We start from the raw sequence: 19197 nt of genomic DNA, 5'->3' as shown, positions 1-19197 counted from the left end.
CATAAGTTTACATACCCTGGCAGAATTTATGATTTCTTGGCCATTTTTCAGAGAATATGATTGATGACACACAAAGATTTATTTCACTCATGGTTGGTGTTTGGCTGAAGCCATTTATTATCAACCACCTGTGTTTTCTCTTTTTAAATCCTAATGACAACAGAAACTACCCAAATGTTTGCTTGTAATTAGTGTGTGTGTGTGTGTGTGTGTGTGTGTGTATAAAAGGTCAATGATTTTCTGAACTCCTTAAAGACCCTTGCATCTTTTATCCAGTGCTGCACTGAGGTTTTTAGATTCGGGGTCATGGGGAAAGCAAAAGTATACAAGACTGTATAAAACATGAAAGGTGTATAAAAGATATCCAAGGAATTGAGCCTGCCAATCAGCAGTGTTCAAACTCTAATCAGGAAGTGGATAAATTAAGGGTTCTGTTGAAACCAAACCATGGTCAGGTAGACCAACTAAAATTTCAGCCTCAACTGCCAGAAAAACTATTCAGGATGCAAAAAACAAACAAACTCATAACTTCAGGTGAAATACACGACTCTCTAAAAAAAACGTGGTGTGGCTGTTTCAAGATGCACAATAAGGAGGCACTTGAAGAAAGATGGGCTGCATGGCTGAGTCGCCAGAAGAAAGCCATTGCAAATGCCACAAAGTATCCCGCTTACAATACACCAAACAGCAGAGAGACAAGCCTCAAACCTTCTGCCACAAAGTAATTTGGAGTGATGAGACCAAAATTTATCTTTTTGGCCACAACCATAAACGCTACATTTGTAGAGGAGACAACAAGGCCTATGCTGAAAGGTACAGAGATGGCTCACTGATATTTTAAGGATGTGTGAGCTACAAAGGCACAGGAATGCAGTCTGTTATCAAAAAATACTGGAGGAACATTTGCATTCATCGGCCAGGAAGCTGCGCATGGGATATACTTGAACATTCCAACATGACAATGATCCAAAACATGAGGCCAAGTTGACCTGTCATTGGCTACAGCAGAATAAAGTGAAGGTTCTGGAGTGGACATCTCAATCTCCTGACCTCAATATCATTGAGCCACTCTGGGGAGATCTCAAACATGCAGTTCATGCAAGACAGCCCAAGAATTTACATTAGCTGGATGCTTTTTGCCAAGAGGAATGGGCAGCTTTACCATCTGAGAAGATAAAGAGCCACATCCATAAATACCACAAAAGACTTTAAGCTGTCATTGATGTTAGAGGGGGCAATATGGTATTAAGAACTGGGGTATGTAAACTTTTGATCAGGGTCATTTGGGTAGTTTCTGTTGTGATTATGATTTAAAAATAATAATTACAGTTTATTTGATAATAAATGGCTTTAGCCAAACGCTAACCGTGAGTGAAAAAAGTTTTTGTGTTATTCATATTCTCTGAAAAATTGCCAAGAAATCATAAATTCTGCCAGGGTATGTAAACTTATGAGCACAACTGTATACTACATTGTTTAGGTAGTCACATACTGTTTTGACCTGTAGCTGTAGCACTTGGTACAAATGAGGTCCACCAAATAAATTTTTAGGTTTCCGAGAAAGTGAGAAACTATATTGTTCAATAGAGTTCTACTTGAGAAGCACATTGTGGGAGTTCCTGGAAGAATAGCAGACTAATGCTTGGGTGCCCACACAAGTTGCATTAGCATTAGGGCCACAAAATATAAATGGTTGGGTGTTTTGTCCCATAAAAAGCTTTTTCTTCCTATTTAACAGGTTGATGGTATGCCTGCTCTCATGCTCAGCTGCTTTCAGCACTTTTTTCACATTAATCGTGCAGAGTGTCAGCTCTCAGGATTATCTGAGGAAACTGTGCTGCAGGATGTGATGACGAAGATCGGAGAAATATCTTGGCAGGCTCGGTCAAGATACCCTCCACTCTGCGCTCTGCTGCCTTTCTTGGGCTCTAAGAAGGTCAGTTCCTACCATGTGGCAGCAGATAACCTTTCTAATGAGTCTCATTAAGATATAAGAATTCCCTTTTTCTTGGGGGGGGGGGGGGGGGGTTAAATTGTTGTAACGGCAATACGCAATACTTTAAAAAATAGGACTGTTTTACCATATTGGGCTTTTAGTCAATTTTAGCCAACAGATTGAACATACATGACCATAAATGTGTTATTTTTGGCATTTAAAGCGTTACTAATCCTAGGACCCTGAATTTACTATATCTGGTCTCCCACAGTACATGAAGATGCAATTATTTTAGTAAATATAAACTGCTAAATTTCTTTTCTCATCGGCAGCATATAGCGGTCTTGTGACTTCTATCAGTGTCTGGTTAAAGCTTGTAGGAGGATTTTTCATTCTCTTCTGACTGTCCTATGAGTCTGTAGGGCCCCTGATCTGTCTGGTCAGTGCTGATTGGCCTTGTGCTGATCACGTGCACTCTCCCAAGAAAAAACTCTAGCAATACACACCAAACTGAGCATGTGAAGAGTGCCCCCAATGCTCGGTACTGTCAGGAGATGGCTTAAGTGCTCTGAAATTACTGCTTGCTTTTTTTTTTTTTTTTTTAGTAATGATCACAAGGGTTTTATTACATTATGATCTAATACAAATGACCATAGTTTTTGTAATTTAACAATGTCTTAATAATTTGTCTCTTATATTTATTTCAGACATTAGCTCTCTACCCTCTGCTACCAGGCCACTTGTTCTACTGTCTGGCAACAAACTACCTCTCTCCTCCTGCTGCAGAGACATACCGCACAGTTATGATTCTTCAGAGAGAGGAATGGATTCAAGAGGGTTTGACCAATGAGGAGGAGCTGGCTAAGCATTGGGCGCAGATTTGGCTCCTACCTCTTAGTAATGCTTTGTGTTCTACAGACTGCAGCCTACAGAGCAACACTGCTACACATCTTCTTCCCTGTACCTTGCGTGCCTTTACTGAATCATTTAATTTGCTGGCTAAACAGCTTGGTGGCTGTGGCCCTCGTCAGCTGCGTGCCTGGATCAGCATTGTACGTGCTAAGAAAACAGTCTTGGGTGGGGTAACGGGTGTAGAAGAAAAGCTACAGTTGTGCCTGGAATCTGCTGATGATGGAGTGCGTCTAAGCGCATTTGTCTTCCTGTGCTGCAGCCCAAGAAGTAACCAACCCCCCTCCCTTGAGGAACTGCAGCTATTGAAGAAATATCTCCCTTTTAACATGGGTTGTGACAGTCCAGGCTTCCGACAGCAACTGCAGGCAGCTGTTCGCAAGGCCCTGGAAAGGCTTAGAGATGCAGCTATGTCATCACTGCGCAGAGGAAAAAGTCAGGGGGAAAATCTTTCACAGACAATAGGTGCGAACATATCCCTTCACTTTTTCTGTTTTAGATCTACCAGTGCTTATCTGTGTATATTCACAACTGTTCTGTACTAGGGCCATATTTTTTAATCTGCGTTTCCTCACATCGCATAAGGGTTATGTTATGTTGCCTAAAGGGGTTGTAAAGGCAGAAGGTTTTTTATCTTAATGCATTAAGACAAAAACTCTTTTGTGTGTAGTGGCCTCCACAGCACCCCCTTTATTACTTACCTGAGCCTCAACTCTCTCCATCGATTGTCCATGAGTGTCTAGGCCCTCTGGGGCACTCCTGATTGGCTGACGCACAGCAGCGACACTATTGACTCCTTCAAGCTGTCAATCATTCAGTCAGCCAATCAGGGGAGAGAGGGGGCCGGGTCGGGGAGCTGTGTCTGAATGCCCCCATAGGAAGCTGCTGACTGTGGGGGCACTCGATGGGAGGGAGGGGCCAGGAGCGGCAAAGAGGTACCATATTTGAGAAGAGGAGGATCCAGGCTGTTCTATGCAAAACCAACTGCACAGAGGAGGTAAGTATAACATGTTAAAAAAAACAAAAAATAGACTTTACAATCCCTTTAGCCAGGATGTGTTTATACAATTCTAAGGCCCCTTTCACATGTCCGTTTGTCAGTTTTTTTTTTTCTTAGGCCGACCCGAACGCTAAAAACAAACGGATGGGGATTCATTCCTTATCCGCCTAGCAGATCGGATGGCCATCAAGTGTAAACAGGCAGGACGCCCATTTCCGTCCGACCGCCTATCGAGGAGAGCGGGCTGTGTCTGTGTCCCCTCTGCATAAGCAGAATAGACACGGACAAGACTGAGTCTGCCTGCTCAGTGAGGAATCTGTCCGCTAATCCCCCACTGAGCAGGCAGACTCTGTTTTAGTGGACAGGATCAGATGTCGGCGGGTGTCAACAGACACATGTTCGTTGACACTCGCCACTCCATAGATGGATGATGGTTGGATGGTCCGATTGGGTCCACCTGAAAAACTGACAGGTGGACCCGATCAGTCTGCTCATATGAAAGGGGCCTAATTGCCCAAATGCCCTAGTTACCAGCTGTGTAGAGAGAAAACCAGCAGAAAATGGCAATTATTTAATGATCATGAAATTACTGCATGTGTTGTGTTTCTGTGGGGGGAGAAGAGCAGGGATTTCAAGCCCCCACTACACTGGCTGCGTGGTCACTGACAGCTTATCACCCATGAGTACTGAGAGGGTGTAGGGCAGTGGTCTCCAAACTGGGGCCAGATGCGGCCCTTTGCCTGCCTTTATCCGGCACTTGGGTCACTACTTCCAAAGATACAAGACACGATTCTGCCAACTGATACCAGCAATGAAGCACAATATCTCCCACCGACACCAATAATGGGACACTATTCCTCCCACTGATACTAATGATGGGGCATTATTGATTTCAAATGATACTGATGATGGGGTATTATTCCTCCCCTCCCAATGATACCAATAAAATGATGGGGCACTATTCCTGAAAATGATGGGGTACTGCTTCTCCCCCCCCCCCCCCCCAATACCAATTATGGCGATGTTTACTCCCTCTGATGCCAAGAAAATTTCCACTACCACTGGCCATAGTCCGGCCCCCCTAAAGTCTGAAGGTCAATAAACTGGCCCTTTGTTTAGAAAGTTTGGAGACCCCTGGTGTAGGGTGTTCACTTTTTCATTATTTCTAACCTTAAATGTTTTTTTTTCAAGTATTTCAATGCATGTAGAGGTGTACAATATATGTATAACATATATTATTAAATATAATATCAAACAGATTTGTAACTTTATTTAATGGTGTTGGTGCTTTTGTAAAAGCTAGAAGATGTTGGTTTTAGGTAAAACATGTACAGGTGCAGATGGTGAGGCTGATTTACTAAAGTAGATGAGAATCTTGCCTAACAAATTGTGAATATTTACTTCAGTTATCCAGTCATGTGAAAAGCAAGCTCCTGTTCACTTGAAAAGGAATTTTGCTTTTCTCATAATTGGGTAATAAAGTGAATAGTCGCACACTTTGAACGTAGGTTTTTAACTAGTAAATCAGTTCAAATGTCTTGTGTTTTTAAACATTAAAAAATGTTTTGTCTTATCTCTTCAATTCCTAGACTTTACAGAATGGCTTTTTCAGCTAAGTGTGTCATCAATGTCTGCTGCTGGAAACTACCAACGAAGAAGCAGTTCTCTGCTCAGCCTCTGCTCTCTGCTAGAATGCTGTACTGATTGCTGGAGCCCTGAGAAAAAGAAAGGGCAACCCCCACGTAAGTGGCTCTTGTGAGGGGAAAATTTTCTGACTATAGGTATAAATAAGAAGGGTAATATTTATTGTATATATTCATTTTATAACATACTTTTATATGACTGCTGGGTAAAGTCAGGCCTTTACAAGAAGGTCCCTCCCACCTGCTGTTTACTGTTTTTTTACTTGAAAAAAAAAAAAAAAAGATACCTTTTTGTTTTGGCCTACTTGGCTTCATCGTGGTAGTGCTTGCAGTTCTGGCCAGTGTGTGTGAAGAGAAAACTATCAACAAGCAGTGGAATTTCAGGCAGCGTTCCTTGCATTGAAAATATAGTCCAAAATAGAGAGTTGTGGATTCCGTAGACCCTACATAGTGCTCAAGGGAAGTCACTTTTTGGTACCTTACCTGCTGGTTCCTCAAATTTACTTAATGAGACCTAGTAAAATGAAAGGAGTTCTACATACACAGGCTGCTTAATGCTTCAAAAGCATAGAAATAGGACCCTTTCTTACACCCCTACCTACCATTTCAAATAGCCTATCTATATTCACTTTATTTGTAAACCGTAAATTACATTTTATAATGCAATTTCCATAAATTGTCAGAATCCAGTTTTCTTAAATATCCTGTCTTTACAGAAGACTTTTCGCTATTGCTACAGTATGCACAGCAGAGAGGATGCTGGAATTTCTTGTCAACACGTAGCATGTATGCACTGTTGGGATGCATGCAGGACAGCACTAATGAGGTATTGCCACACCGGTTATACAGCAGAAATGTATTTTTTCACTTGTTTCCTTATTTTCATGCTTGCTAACTTCAGATATCCATAACCTGTATTAAAAATGCTTTGCTTCCTGTGGAAAAAGCTTACTTCTGTCAGGTTAATAATGGCACAAAACTGTGTGTGTGTGTGTGTATATGTATATATATATATATATATATATATATATATATATATATATATATACACACTTTTGTATCTCTTGACCCTCCCTCAAGCAAGGCCCTCGATTTGCTACAGGGTTAAATTGTATTGTAATTGTACTGTCTGCCCTCATGTTGTAAAGCTTTGCGTAAACTGTTGGCGCTATATAAATCCTGAATTATTTGTACAGTATATACACACAATACCAACATTTCCCATCAAGCTTTACCAGCTAGCCAGTGCCGCCTTGTTCCACATACATTTACAAGCGTATGCTTCTAAAACCTAACTGAGGCCTTATTCTCACGGGTATACTTTAATGTACATCCATGCAAAGGGCCGTGTTTGCCCACACAGGATGCGTGCAAGCAGTGCCATTCCTGTCTATCGGGCTGCAGCGGCTGTACAGACCTGCTCCAAATTTGACTATGCAAACTGTTGAAACAATGTAATGGTGTGTGTGTGTGTGTGTGTGTGTGTGTGTGTGTGCGTGTGTCTTTTGCTGGTAAGTGTGCTGGAGAAAGTTTTTAGTTGTGTTTGTTCAATGAAAAGTCCTTTCCTTGTGCAGTTGGTTTTAAATTGATTGCAGCAGTTGCTATCTTTGTTTTGCTTACTACCTCTCATAAAAAAATATGTATGTTATATCATTAAAGGGGTTGTAAAGGTTAGTTTTTTATTTTCTAAATAGGTTTCTTTAAGTTAGTGCATTGTTAGTTCACTTACCTTTTCCTTCCATTTCCCTTCTAAATGTTTTTTCTTTGTCTGAATTTCTCACTTTATGTTCCTCCTCAGTAAGCTTTCCACCATCATCTGAGCGGTGGTTAGTCAGCCAGAACAGCTTACTGAGGAACAGGAAGTGAGAAATTCAGACAAAGAAAAAAACATTTAGAAGGGAAATGGAAGGAAAAGGTAAGAGAACCAACAATGCACTAGCTTAAGGAACCTATTTAGAAAATAAAAAACAAACCTTTACAACCCCTTTAAATTCTATTTGGCTTGCAATTGGACATTCTTTGGACGTTGGTGGCTATAAATGAGATCCTATAGAAGTTAAAATAATTTCAGGATAATTATTTAATCAGAGAATTAGGAACTCTTACCTATTGGTGAACTGAAATAATTTCTACCCAGTTCTGCCACTTTCATTAGGATGGTTATCTTTTAAATATTTAGGAGTGATAATCTCTACAATACATAAGATGTATACTTTCTGACATTTGGATCTGCATAGTGTCAAATTTCAGACACATTTGTGGTGAAAACTTCCTTTATCTATAGCTGGCAGAAATGTAATGTTGTGTACACATATATGTGATGGGAATTGTGTGATGGCAGGATGTTGTCAGATAATCCGACCGTTTGTATGCTCCATTGGACAATTGTTTTGGATTTTCTGACAACAAATGTGGGATAGCATGCTTTTTAAAATTTTCCGACAACAAATGTGTGATGTCGGATTATCCGATCGTGTGTACACAAGTCTGTTGGAAAAAAATCCAAAGTACAAACGCACATGCTCAAAAGCAATGCTAACCATACCACAAATTAGCAGAAGTTGCCCAAAGGGTGGCGCTAAAGAGCTGAAAAAACACATAGTTTGGTGTGTGTTTGGCCAACAATTCTTTCCTGTTTTTGTATGCAATACAAGTTCACAGCCAATGCCCTTCGGAAAAAAGTCTGAGGCTTTGTCCATGGAAAATCCGATCGTGTGTACAAGGCTTTAAGTTCATACAGAACCATATACAGAACAGGAGGAGTGGTGTCCTTCCTTTGAAACGCTATTCAGCAAGAACTGGCTTTTCTCAGATAGGAAAATAGGAAGTCCTGTCTCTTGGGCTGGCATTGGACCAGTGTTCTGTCCATCATAGAAGCCGGTCCAGGAGATGGGACTTTGTATTATAGAGGCCGCTGAGTAAACAGGAGATTCTCACTGTATGTAATCTGACAGCGCTCATTCCACCCCCCCTCCCTGAGATGGGCATTTATCAAGCTGCATTCATGGCAATGGTGAGGCTGCAGATGGGCATTGATCAGGCTGCATTGATGGGCACTGACCCTTATTTTACTTTTAAAGCTCCTTATTTAAAAAAAAAAAAAAAAAAATGTTTTTTCCTGAAACTTCCCTCTTAAAATGAAGGTGCGTGTTTATATGCCTGTGCCTGTTTATATGCCTGTGCGTGTTATATGCCGATAAATACGGTAGATGGCAGGTTCATCAAAGTCTTAGTTAATTTTCTTTAGAAAGCAGTTGTTAAGTAGAAAAGTCTGTGCCCTGCTAACATGCTGCAGAGAAGGATTGTTGCTCCCTATGTGGAAACGGTAGTTGCTCTGCAGAAGTCCAATACGGCCCCTACTGATTCAGAGCTAGAGCTCTCCAAACAGCAAGGAGCCTTTGCTGATTGCAGATCTATAGATCTGACTTGGTGTGTAGGGGATGTGTAGATCCTCTGCAGAGGAACTAATGCTTACCCACAGAGACCACTGCTGACAGGGTAAGTCTATTTTGGCTTTGGCTACTATCTAAACAAATAAATTGTTCAGGTTTGTACGCCTTTAGCTTTGTTGCAATTTATAGCCGTTTTAAACTGAAAAATCAATTGGGCCCTAAAGAGGAAGTAAACCCTGATGGGTTTTACTTCCTCTTTGTTCCCTGCAAAGTAAAGGCATAATGGGCTACTATGCATCGCATAGTAGCCCATTATGTGCCACTTACCTGCAGAAGAAGCCCGCAACGATGTCCCCTCTCTCTCATCGCATCCATCTTCAACCCCTCTTCCTTCCGGGGCCGTGGACTCCAGCTAATTTCGGTGCCAGCTTCTAAGGCGAATATCTCGTAAACCGTGGAGGTTTAGGAGATATTTCGAGCACCTACAGGTAAGCCTATATTAAGGCTTACCTGTAGGGTAAATATGGTTGTAACAGGTTTACAACCACTTTAAATATTTTTCAAGAAATGTTTAATGGAATTAAAAGTGTGTGTGTGTGTGTGTGTTTTTAATTTTTTTCATATATATATATATATATATATATATATATATATTATGCCATACAGTTCAGCTTTTTTTCATGCATACTATTTTGTCTGACAATGGTGTTTTATGCTCAGCCTGTTTTTATTTGTTTCTTTAAAATACAATGGGAAGCTTGAATAAATCCTAGATGCAAAACCCCACTTTTAGCTGACATCACTATTCTGGTATCCTTTGTTGTGACCAAATGATCTGCTTCTTTGTAATATGTAGTTTAAAATGTCAAATTTTTGTATTTTTAAATGTATCCTTTTATTCCTATCATTCACAGATCCGAGACATGGCATCTGACTTGCTGGTTAGATTTTTCCTGCCTACCCCAGGTTCGGTAACTACCTCACTGTTTGAGCTTGGCCAAAAATACCTTTGCAGCCCACGAGTACCCGTGGCAGAAGCTGGTGCTCTTATTATGAAAACATTGCTACAAAGGTATTTAAAGGAAAACCAGTCTGCTTTGGAGTGTAAAAAAAAAATTACCGACTCATGAGATAAATTGGTGATGGGGGAGGGAATTCAGCATTCAGCTTGTCTATTCAGAATGCAGCTCTGCATGTTCCTTTGTTTCTGTGCGGCGTGTGGCAGGTGTGTGTGTGTGTGTGTGTGTGTGTGTGTGTGTGTGTGTGTATGTATGTATATATATATATATATGTGTGTGTGTGTGTGTGTGTGTGTGTGTGTGTGTGTCTGTCCCTTTCCTCCAATCACCGGGTCGCGCCCTAGATTGCCGGGAAGAAACTACATCATATGATGTCCACCCGGAGGGAGGGTTGCTGCCAGGGTCATTTTATAATGGCCCGGTAAGGAAGGGGTTAAGCTTGGTCAAACATTCCCGTATACCCACTACTAAACCTTGTGAACAGCCCTCCCAAAAGAGTTGAAAGCCGCAAATGTTGAACCCTATGGACTAAGACTGGGATGCCATTAAAAATCATGTGCATGTAAAGAGGGGCGTCCCAATACTTTTGAAAATGTAGTGTACATCCGTTGCTACCAGTGTTAATTTTGGCAGCAAATTTTGGTTTAGTTTTAGTCTTAGTTTTAGTCGTAGTCTTGGAACTAAAATGGCATTTTAGTTTTAGTTCCATTTTAGTCTTCTGCGATTGTTTTAGTCGACTAAATCTCCAGTACATTTTAGTTGGCTAAAATCTAATGGGTTCAATTAAATTGTATTGCATTAGTTAATGTGGTTGTAAACCCTTTTTTATAACTTTATGCTACAGGTAAGCCTATATTAAGGCTTACCTGTAGCTGCCAAGGATATCTCCTAAACCTGCACGGTTTAGGAGATATACCTCTGTGTCTGCATGTGCCAAAGTCATCGGCACATGCGCACTGGGGCAAACTGAAGCAATGGCACCTATGTGCGTTATTGCGGCTGCGGCCAGTCACAGCGCCAGAGCTGCGATGCCCAGAAGTAACTCCGGGATGACATGTCGGTGGCCGGAGGGGTAGACGTGAACCACTGCCCAATGAGCGGAGGTAAGTAATACATAATGAGCTAGTATGCTATGCATACTAGCTCATTATGCCTTTGTCTTGCAGTGTGTTTTTTTTTTTTTTAAGGGTTTACTTCCTCTTTAACATTTCTCTACAATTTCCAAGCTCATTATATACTGCTGGAGAGAAAAATCTCATATGATGTTTATGGTATTGAGGTATGAACATGCACTACATACCCGTGTTAATTTTGAAGTCAAATTTCAATTTAGTTTTAGTCTTTTGACTAAAATGCCATTTTAGTTTTAGTCGTTTAAAATAGAATTCATTTAGTCGACTAAAATGTTTTAGTTGATGAAATTAACACTGGTTGCTACACCATAATGTTAATTTCTTCCCTGCACTGCTGTTAATGTTTTAAATATGAGGTGAAGTTGAGGAAACCTTCATATTGTAATGTAATTTTCTTTGTGCTCTGATTCAGACCAGATGCATCGTTGCTGCTTTCAGAACATGTACCTCTGTCTGCACTAGGGCTAGTGACGTACCTTACCAAGATGCTTCAGGATCACTACTGTTGTGCTCAGGAAAACCTTTTAAGAGCAGCAAGTGCAAACCCCATGCATGGTGAGCCCTGATATTTACTATAGCACAACTTCAGAAAGGTGAATTAAAGATGAATTATAGGCAAATGTTAAATAACATGCGAGAAAAAAAAATGACCCTGGTAAAACTACCAGATTTGTCTAGGCAGTATTTCTTTATCGTACATCACGGGACACAGAGCGGCATTCATTACTATATGGGTTATATGGAGTACCTTCAGGTGTAGACACTGGCAATCTCAAACAGGAAATGCCCCTCCCTATATAACCCCCTCCCATAGGAGGAGTACCTCAGTTTTTCCGCCAGTGTCTTAGGTGTTAGTCATGGTTTAGCTTGCCTCCACATCCTTGGGATTAGGTGAGCTAACCGGTTCTGTCCAAAAAAGCCTCAGCGCTAAAGTGGTCAGTAACCGGACCCCAAACCCTTGGGGTATAGCCCATAATGCTTTTCTTTTTAGAGAGCTGGACCCTGGGCCCAGAACTTAGAAACCTTTGGGTGCCTAATGTTTCTGTTGCCAGAGTGCTATATGGGCCCAGGACAGTGGATCCTTCATAGGAACCCAGGGCCTGAAGGTCTAGACATCCCCACCGAGATGGGGGAAGATTGGGCCTCTTGCTTGGCAAAGTCCTGCGGCATGGAGCAGGTAAGTGAGGGGAAAACTTGCGGAACTTGGTTCTTAGCAGGTTTTTTCTGGGGGGTCACAGGGGACATGCCTAAAGTTATGCACTGCATCTGGCAAACTAGTCACATATCATAAAGATAGGATGGCTCTATATGTATTATTCCCCATAAGATGTGACCTCCCTTGTAGTGTTGGAAAAGCATTGAGTGGGGCCTGTGTGATATAAAAGTATATGTGTGTGTCAGAGAGCTGTGCTTACCTGCAAGCCTCCAGGCGATGCTCCATTCAGTCTTCCTCCTCACGGCCTGCAAAGCAGGCAAAACGCTGACCTCCTCATGGTTCCAGGCTGCAGTTTGCTGGAGCAGAGAGGTCCCTTCCTCCCAACCCCACCCCCCCCCCTGTCGGGAGGGGCATTTCCTGTTTGAGATTGCTGGGGGGGAAGGGCGGGTCAGTGGCTTAAGGAAGGGGCGGCCCTTCCTTGTTTGTTCCATATAGCTCATTCAATACTTTGGAACTGAGGAGGAAAGACCAGAACGGCAAGCACGGGGCGCCGAGGACACACAGTGGCCAGAAAGAATATTGCAGTCTTCAGAAAGACTGTTTTCAAGCCTAGGAATAGGCTGTTTCTTTTCCATCTCATAGTTTTTCTTGCAATACTACTCAGGGGGACAGAATGTTTTTTCTTTCCAGGATTTGGAAAAAAAAAAAAAAAAAAAAAAAAGTGTCATCTAGGGGAGAGGAAGCATTTTTTATCCCCCAAACAGGTGTTTGGGCATTTAACTATTTATAAGTCCCAGGTACCAATAAGTAGCAGGTGTACCTCGGTATTGTACCATGGCATCAAAAAACAAGGGTACAAGAGGTGGGGATTCCCCCAGAGAGTCTGAGGTCTCGGACAATGCTATGCCGCTGCTTTCCCCACAGGGAGCCTTGGGCCATCGGGATCTGGGGCTGGAGCTGACGCGGGTCAGTCCAACCCTAAGATGGTCACGGAGGAGGTATTACTCACCTCTTTAAAAGAGATGCAGAAAAGCATGGGTAAAATGATAGCCGCAGCTATGCGGGGCAGTAAGCGGAATAGATCTCCGTCGCCCGAGCGCGGACCCTCAGAAGAGGAGGTCCTTTCCTCAGGGGAATTGGACGACCTCTTGGACAAGGACCAAGTAGGTTCAGGGATCGAAGATCCGGATACAGAGGAGTCTGGGGCAGTCTCCCTGAGGGAGAGCTGGTGGATTCAAGGATTGTCGGACTTGGTCCATAGGGCATTCAACTTGCCAGTACCAGATCTCCAGGTATCGACGGTTTCAGCTTTGGGCTCACTGAGGGCGCCTCAAAGCAATGCTGTGTTTCCGATCCATCCTCTATTAGAGGGAGTTTTGTTCCAAGATTGGAACAAGCCAGATAAGATCTTCTTACCACCTAAGAAGTTCTCTGTCCTATATCCTATGGAAGAAAAATTTTCCAAAAGATGGGCTACTCCTGCAGTGGACGCAGCCATCTCATGTGTTAACAAATCGTTAACATGCCCTGTAGAAAACATACAGGTGTTCAAGGATCCAGTTGATAAGCGCTTGGAAGCACTACTTAAGAACTCCTTCACTACTGCAGGGGCAGTAGTACAGCCAGCTGTGGCTGCGATTGGGGTCGCTCAAGCATTATCGGATCAATTTAAGCAGATGCTTAAACTTATTCCTGCCCAGCAGGCAGAAGAATTTTCGGATGTCCCTAAGGCCATATGTTTTACGGTAGACGCAATCAAGGATTCTATCCAGCAAGCGTCACGTTTATCGTTATCCCTTATCCATATGAGAAGACTCTTATGGTTAAAAAGCTGGGAGGCTGAGCCCCCATGCAAGAAGCTCCTGGTAGGGTTCCCCTTCCATGGAGGACGACTCTTCGGAGAAGACCTAGATAAATACATTCAGACCATTTCAAACGGCAAGAGTACTCTCTTGCCAACTAAGAAGAAGGTTCAGGGGCCTGCGTTAAACGACAGTATTCCCCTGGGCAGGGGCCCTCTAATGCCAAGCAGTATCGACGGCCTCCTGCAAAAGCAAACTTCGGCTTCAACAGCAAATCGCAAGGACAGGCTGTTAGAGGCAAAAGGCAGTGGTTTCGCAAACCAGCAAAACCAGCCCCCAAGCCAACCTTATGAAGGGGCGCCCCCACCCACGAAGGTGGGGGGAAGGCTGCGACTCTTTTCAGAGATTTGGGAAGCCAGCATTCCCGACGAGTGGGTACGGTCTTCCGTGGCCACAGGCTACAAATTAGATTTCCTAAGGTTTCCTCCTCCTCATTTCCAGGAGTCGAGGATTCCAAACGATCCGCCTCGGATTCCGGCCAGTCCTGGAACAGGGGCTGGGTTTCTACTCCAACCTATTCATCATCCCCAATGGAGATGTCAGGCCAATTTTGGACCTAAAGATGGTAAATGCATATCTAAAGATCCGCTCATTTCGGATGGAATCCGTGCGGTCAGCAGCTGCCACACTCCAGAAGGACGACTTCATGACGTCCATAGACATAAAGGATGCCTACCTTCATGTTCCAATTTATCAGCCACATCAAAGATATCTACGCTTCATGGTGGCTTCGCGTCACTTCCAATTCGTGGCGCTTCCCTTCGGGTTGGCTACGGCCCCCCGGGTGTTCACGAAGGTCCTAGCTCCGATCCTAGCCAAGCTAAGGATCCAAGGGGTCACGATCCTAGCATACCTGGACGACCTCCTAGTCATAGACCACTCGTCTCCCGGCTTGGAGCGAGCAGTGGCCCTCACGGTCCAATACCTCGAGAGGTTCGGCTGGGTCCTAAATCGAGAAAAGTCAGCTTTCCAGCCCACAAGGCAGTTGGAATATCTCGGCATGAGATTAGACACAGAACAACAAGGAGTGTTCCTACCTCTGAGGAAGGTAAAAGCCATCAAGGAATTAATCCTACTGGTTCTAAGCAAGAAAGAACCGACTATTCGCCTATGTATGAGGTTACTAGGCAAGATGGTGGCCACGTTCGAGGCGGTACCATACGCCCAGAGCCACACTCGCATCCTACAGGCAGCCATCCTGTCAGCATGGAGCAGAAGGCCACAGGCCTTGGATATCCCGTTGCCGCTCTTATCAAGAGTCCGACAAAGTCTGTGTTGGTGGTTAGACCCTCAGAATCTACTGAAGGGGAAGTCTTTCAGCCCAGTGGCTTGGAAGATAGTGACCACAGACGCCAGCCTGACGGGCTGGGGAGCAATTTTGGATGGTTGCACTCGCCAAGGTACTTGGGCAAAGCCAGAGAAGCAGTTGCCCATCAACATCTTGGAGCTCAGAGCTGCTCGACTAGCCCTCAGGGCTTGGACGTCAAAATTGCAGGTGTTCCCGGTGAGAATTCAATCAGACAATGCCACGGCCGTGGCATACATAAATCACCAAGGGGGAACCAGGAGTCAAGCCGCTCAGAGAGAGGTGAGCTTGATTCTCCTATGGGCAGAGGCGCATGTGCCCTGCATATCGGCAATATTCATTCCAGGAGTGGACAACTTTCAGGCGGACTTCTTAAGCCGCCAGACTCTATGGCCGGGGGAATGGTCTCTGCATCCACAAGTCTTTCAAGCACTCTGCCAAAGATGGGGAGTGCCGGACGTGGATATCATGGCATCGAGACTCAACAAGAAACTAGACAGGTTCATATCCCGCTCAAGGGATCCGATGGCCTGCGGAACCGATGCGTTGGTTTGCCCTTGGCATCAGTTCAAACTTCTTTATGCGTTTCCCCCGCTCCAGTTACTACCCCGCCTGCTGCGCAGGATCCGGGTGGAACACATACCAGTCATCCTGGTAGCTCCAGCATGGCCCAGAAGGGCATGGTACTCACTCATCCTAAAGATGGTAGTGGGAGACCCTTGGACTCTTCCTCTACGGCCAGACCTGCTATCGCAAGGTCCGATCCTCCACCCTGCCTTACGGCATCTAAATTTGACGGCCTGGAAGCTGAATCCCTGATTCTCAGGGGTAGAGGTCTGTCTCAGAAAGTAGTCTCTACCCTAATCAGAGCCAGGAAACCGGTCTCTAGGGTGATTTATTACAGGGTCTGGAAGGCCTATGTAGGCTGGTGTGAGTCCAAGCGATGGCTTTCTCGCAAATTTACCATCGATAGAGTATTAAGTTTTCTCCAGCTAGGAGTGGATAAAGGATTGGCATTAAGCACAATCAAAGGACAGATTTCTGCTCTGTCAGTGTGGTTTCAGCGGCCGCTGGCCACCCACTCGCTGGTTAAGACCTTCCTTCAAGGGGTCTTACGTATTAGACCTCCAGTTAAATCCCCGCTTTGTCCGTGGGATTTAAATCTTGTTCTGTCAAGTTTACAGAAACAACCGTTTGAGCCGTTGGCTGAAATTCCTTTGGTTCTACTGACAAGGAAGTTAGTATTTTTGGTTGCCATAGTTTCCGCAAGAAGAGTTTCGGAGCTAGCGGCCTTATCCTGTAAGGAACCATATCTTGTTTTTCATAAGGACAGGGTCGTTCTCCGCCCTCATCCTTCCTTCCTACCGAAGGTCATATCCAGTTTTCATTTGAACCAGGATTTGGTATTACCATCCTTCTTCCCTAAACCTACTTCCAGAAAGGAAGGGTTGCTGCATACCTTGGATATTGTCAGGGCCATGAAGGCCTATCTTAAAGCTACAAAGAAGATCCGGAAAACAGATGTGCTGTTCATTCTACCGGATGGGCCCAAGAAGGGGCAGGCAGCTGCAAGGTCCACCATTTCTAGGTGGATTAAGCAATTAATCACTCAGGCCTACGGCTTGAAAGGGTTGCCTCCTCCAGTATCATTAAAGGCTCATTCTACTAGAGCCATGGGCGCCTCCTGGGCAGCACACCACCAGATCTCTATGGCTCAAGTTTGCAAGGCGGCAACCTGGTCTTCTGTCCACACGTTTACAAAACTCTACAAGTTGGACGTAAGAAGGAATACTGATACTGCCTTCGGGCAGGCAGTGCTGCAGGCTGCAGTTTGAGACCCTCGGATTCCGGGGGCTCCTCTTTTTTGAGTTAAATTTAAAATTTAAAATTATTTTTCTCAACTAAGTTGGATTTATTATGATTTGAGTATATCTCTAAATTAAATCCTTTTGTCTTGGAGATGTTCTCCCTCCCCTCATTGTAAGCATTGCTTTGGGACATCCCATATAGTAATGAATGCCGCTCTGTGTCCCGTGATGTACGATAAAGAAAAAGAGATTTTTAATACAGCTTACCTGTAAAATCTTTTTCTTGGAGTACATCACGGGACACAGAGCTCCCACCCCTCTTTTTTGAGGACCATTTTGGGAGGCATACTGCTTGCTACAAAACTGAGGTACTCCTCCTATGGGAGGGGGTTATATAGGGAGGGGCATTTCCTGTTTGAGATTGCCAGTGTCTATCACCTGAAGGTACTCCATATAACCCATATAGTAATGAATGCCGCTCTGTGTCCCGTGATGTACTCCAAGAAAAAGATTTTACAGGTAAGCTGTATTAAAAATCTCTTTTTTTTCCACAATCCTCTGCAAGCGGGTATTAGGCAGTAGTAGACAATGGTCACGTTGTAGACCAGTAAACAGGGAGGTAATCTAGAACTATAAAGCCTTGTACACACAATCAGATTTTCCAACGGGAATTGTGTAATGGCAGGCTGTTGTCGGATAATCCGACTATATGCTCCATCGGGCAATTGTTGTTGGATTTTCCACCAACAAATGTGTGTTGTCGGATTATCCGATCGTGTTTACAGAAGTCCTTCGGACAAAACTCCAAAGTACAAACACGCATGCTCAGAAGCAATACTAACCATAACACATTAGCAGAAGTTGCCCAAAGAGCTGAAATACCACCTAGTTTCGTGTTTGTTGGCCCACAATTTTTTGCCATTTGTATGCAAGATAAGTTCCTGGCCAATGCTCTTTGGACAAAAGTCCTACGCTTTGTCCGCGGAAACTCCGATCATGTGTACCAGGCTTTAGATATAATTTTTAATGTGCATGCTGTCTCTTTTTTTTTTTTTTTTTTTTTATATGTTTATGAATTGCAGCAGGGGTTGAACATTTCAAAAACTTGTAGATTTAAAAAGTTTGACTTTGCACTCTCCTTTCCAACTTTCCTTTCCTTTTTTAAGCTACAGTCAGGTCCATAAATATTGGAACATCAACACAATTCTAATCTTTTTGGCTCTATACACCACCACAATGGATTTGAAATGAAACGAACAAGATGTGCTTTAACTGCAGACTTTCAGCTTTAACCAGTTAAGCCCCGGACCAATATGCAGCCTAAAGACCCAAGGTGTTTTTACAGTTCGGGACTGCGTCGCTTTAACAGACAATTGCGCGGTCGTGCGACGTGGCTCCCAAACAAAATTGGCGTCCTTTTTCCACCCACAAATAGAGCTTTCTTTTGGTGGTATTTGATCACATCTGCGGTTTTTAGTTTTTGCGCTATAAACAAAAATAGAGCGACAATTTTGAAAAAAATGCAATATTTTTTACTTTTTGCTGTAATAAATATCCCCCAAAAACATATATAAAAACATTTTTTTTCCTCAGTTTAGGCCGATACGTATTCTTCTACCTATTTTTAGTAAAAAAAATCGCAATAAGCGTTTATCGATTGGTTTGCGCAAAATTTATAGCGTTTACAAAATAGGGGATAGTTTTATTGCATTTTTATTATTTTTTTTTTTTTTACTACTAATGGCGGCGATCAGCAATTTTTTTCGTGACTGCGACATTATGGCGGACACTTCGGACAATTTTGACACATTTTTGGGACCATTGTCATTTTCACAGCAAAAAATGCATTTAAATTGCATTCTTTATTGTGAAAATGACAGTTGCAGTTTGGGAGTTAACCACAGGTGGTGCTGTAGGAGTTAGGGTGCACCTAGTATGTGTTTACAACTGTAGGGGGGTGTGGCTGTAGGAATGACGTCATCGATCGTGTCTTCCCTATAAAGGGAATGACGCGATCGATGCGTCGACACAGT

General features: G+C 43.3%; 1 protein-coding gene across 3 annotated transcripts in view; it reads left to right on the top strand.

The window, feature by feature from the left end:
- Positions 1 to 19197, top strand: part of LOC120936326 (thyroid adenoma-associated protein homolog) — an 82453-nt gene that overhangs the window by 34923 nt on the left and 28333 nt on the right. For all 3 annotated transcript variants that reach the window (XM_040348576.1, XM_040348584.1, XM_040348591.1), the window contains 6 exons: positions 1739 to 1936; positions 2644 to 3310; positions 5435 to 5587; positions 6205 to 6314; positions 9795 to 9952; positions 11445 to 11587. In XM_040348576.1, the coding sequence (XP_040204510.1) occupies positions 1739 to 1936; positions 2644 to 3310; positions 5435 to 5587; positions 6205 to 6314; positions 9795 to 9952; positions 11445 to 11587 (1429 nt within the window). The remainder of the gene's footprint in view (positions 1 to 1738; positions 1937 to 2643; positions 3311 to 5434; positions 5588 to 6204; positions 6315 to 9794; positions 9953 to 11444; positions 11588 to 19197) is intronic.

This window comes from Rana temporaria, chromosome 1, assembly GCF_905171775.1.
Source record: "Rana temporaria chromosome 1, aRanTem1.1, whole genome shotgun sequence".
Taxonomy (NCBI): domain Eukaryota; kingdom Metazoa; phylum Chordata; class Amphibia; order Anura; family Ranidae; genus Rana; species Rana temporaria.
This window is presented reverse-complemented; position numbering and strand designations above follow the sequence as displayed.